General features: G+C 34.9%; 1 protein-coding gene across 1 annotated transcript in view; it reads left to right on the top strand.

Moving 5' to 3' along the window:
- The window catches only part of KCTD3 (potassium channel tetramerization domain containing 3), a 111,914-nt gene extending 109,196 nt beyond the window's left edge, over positions 1–2,718 (top strand). Inside the window, exons 16-18 of the mRNA XM_007952556.2 lie at positions 697–881; positions 962–1,100; positions 2,160–2,718. Coding sequence (XP_007950747.1) covers positions 697–881; positions 962–1,100; positions 2,160–2,718 — 883 coding nt within the window. The remainder of the gene's footprint in view (positions 1–696; positions 882–961; positions 1,101–2,159) is intronic.
- Positions 2,719–2,946: the final 228 nt, after the last annotated feature.

Below are 2,946 nucleotides of genomic sequence, written 5' to 3'. Positions count from 1 at the left end.
TTTTTTTTTTTTTTGATAAGCCTCTTCAACTCTGTTTTGAAGTAGGGATAAATAATGCAATCAAGTGTAGTTATAGCAATCCTTATATCACTTGGGGAAATTTTGCCAACATTATGCTTTGCTTTCCTCATTTGTCTAAAATAAATAATAACTGTCCTTTCTCTCACGTTCTTTGATCTTTTATTAAAGTGAAATGAAATAGATATAAAAAGCTTTGAAAAGTTGAGAGCATTTTCCTAATGGAGGATATATTTAGGCCATCTGTATACAATGATGTTTGTGTTTTTTCTTCCTAGTTTCAGATTTTTAAAATTTACATGTACATTTTAAATGATTTCTTAAGAACTCTTCTAGCATGATGCCTATTTGGTTGGTTTCTGCCTTCCTTTTTGGTGTCAAACTGCTTGTCAAATAATTGCTCATTCCCATCAAAGCTCTCTTTTTTTTCAAGGTTGACTTAAATAAGGTACTTTGTTTCAGTTATTTAATAATAATAGTTTTGTAAGAGCCTTTTAACTAGACTCAGAGAAACAGGGCTTGAGTTTTTATTGCCATTTACTTGCTTTGATCTCCTTAAATCTCAGATTTATGTATGTGTGGTATTGAACTGTAACTTTGCAAATAAATAGTAAAAAATATGAAATATAAAGTGTTATTTTTTCTCCATGGTTTACAACAGTATAATGTCTTTTACAGAATATGTGAGATCCAAGCTGTTGACTGTACTACAATATCCTCATTTACAGTGAGAGAATGTGAGGGATCCAGTAGGATGGGCTCAAGGCCAAGACGCTATCTGTTCACAGGCCATACAAATGGCAGCATTCAAATGTGGGATCTGACCACTGCTATGGATATGGTTAACAAAAGTGAAGATAAGGGTAGGTTGCCACTTGTAAAGATGCTTGTCAAAGGATAAACTTTTGACATAAATGAGTTAATGTGTATTTGTTTTCCCAAGATGTAGGTGGTCCAACTGAGGAAGAGTTACTTAAATTATTGGATCAGTGTGATCTGAGTACATCTCGCTGTGCTACTCCTAACATCAGTCCAGCAACTTCTGTGGTTCAGCATAGCCGTCTGCGGGAATCAAATTCTAGGTAAGTCGAAGAGTAGGGGGTACTACATCATAAGTTGATTAATTGGGTGCTTTTGGAAAATTTGGCAGAAATATATTGTAAATGCTTAATTTTCCTTGAAAGCCATATTTTTTAGGTAAATTTTTAATTCATTTATTTTGAGAATCAGTTTTTAAAATTTTGCTAGATTTCTTATCTACATGCATATTTGTGGTTCTTTTCAAATAAAAACATTTTTTGCCTTTTAACATACTTACAAATTGCTGCTAGTTTGAATGCCTATTATGTAATCAAAAATTCACTCAGGAAATTAGGAAAACACATATCACCTTGGGTAGTATGTAAAGCTTTTGTTCCTATTGCCTCAAGGACATATTGATCAAAATGACTGTACTATCTTGCCTAATCTTACATTTAGGCATTACATACTTTTAATAAAATGACTTACATGTCTTTTTGAGTTACCCTATCAACAGAAACACTGACTCATTGGTTCCATACTGGTTTCAGACATTCTCTCCAGATTTTCAGCTATTCAGAAATCCATCTTAACTGTAAATATGTATATAATATTTTCTGCATTGGTAGTTAAGGTTGGGCAATCCTACTGCTGTAGTGATACTGCCTCGGAAACCCAAGGAGGGGTCGCTATGAGTTGGGGCCAACTCGACGGCACATAACAACAACAACAGTTTAATGTATGCTATAGATATATAAAATGATATATAATACAGAGTATTTAATAAGTACATTTTCATTTATAGAAATATGGATACAACACACTTTATACATATTGTTATTTACCGTCGAGTCAGACCTGACTCATAGCAACCCCTCCTTGGGTTTCCGAGGTGGTATCATTACAGAAGTAGATTGTCCAACTTTCCTTCTGAGTAGTGGCTGGTGGGTTTGAACCACCCACCTTCTGGTTAGCAGTCAAGTGCCTTAGGCACTGCACTACCAGAGCTCCTACTTCATACATATATAATGTATTTCTATTGGTACTTTAATTGATGAGATATACTCCTGAAAAATTCCAGAAAGAGAACTGAACTACAATTTTAAAAAATTCTCTTTCAGCCTTCAGCTTCAGCACCATGAGACCATCCATGAAGCAGCGACATATGGTTCCATGAGGCCTTACAGGGAGAGTCCTTTGTTAGCAAGGGCAAGGAGGACTGAGAGCTTTCATAGTTACAGGGACTTTCAGACTATCAATTTGAACAGAAATGTAGAAAGAGCTGTCCCTGAAAATGGTAACTTGGGTCCAGTACATGCTGAAATGAAGCGGGCAACAGGGGAATGTAATGTATCTGAGAGAAAGTCTCCTGGAACAGAAATAAATAGTTTAAAAGAAACAGATAGTGGATTGGAAGCTCATAAAATAGCTGAAGGTTGTACAGAATCGAAGAAAAGGTCCTCAGAAGATGAAAATGAAAATAGAGTTGAGTTAAGGAAGAAAGGATTTGAAGGGGGAGGATTCTTGGGAAGAAAGAAAGTTCCTCTTCTGGCATCATCACCAAGCACTTCTGATGGAGGTACTGACTCACCTGGTACTGCATCCCCATCCCCTACAAAAACCACTCCATCTCCTCGACATAAAAAAAATGATTCTTCAGGTCAAGAGTATAGCTTGTGAAAACTCACCAAAATGAATTGTTTTCTTAGTTTAGATAGAAATTAAACTTTCCTAGCTATCAAATAAATTAATTTTTACATCAAAACTTTACAAGTTAAAATTGTAATTCATTTAGTATCTTTTTAACAGAATTACCAGGAGTAAAGGAGCTAAAATAACCTCACTTCTTGATGTTTTTGGAAATTTCTTTTAGTTTTTACAGTGCATTTAATGGAATCATTTGTAAAG

This window comes from Orycteropus afer, unplaced genomic scaffold, assembly GCF_000298275.1.
Source record: "Orycteropus afer afer isolate SDZICR_OR568_19922 unplaced genomic scaffold, OryAfe1.0 scaffold00013, whole genome shotgun sequence".
NCBI lineage: Eukaryota > Metazoa > Chordata > Mammalia > Tubulidentata > Orycteropodidae > Orycteropus > Orycteropus afer.
Note: the sequence above shows the minus strand (reverse complement) of the source record. Positions and strands in the feature narration are given on the sequence as shown.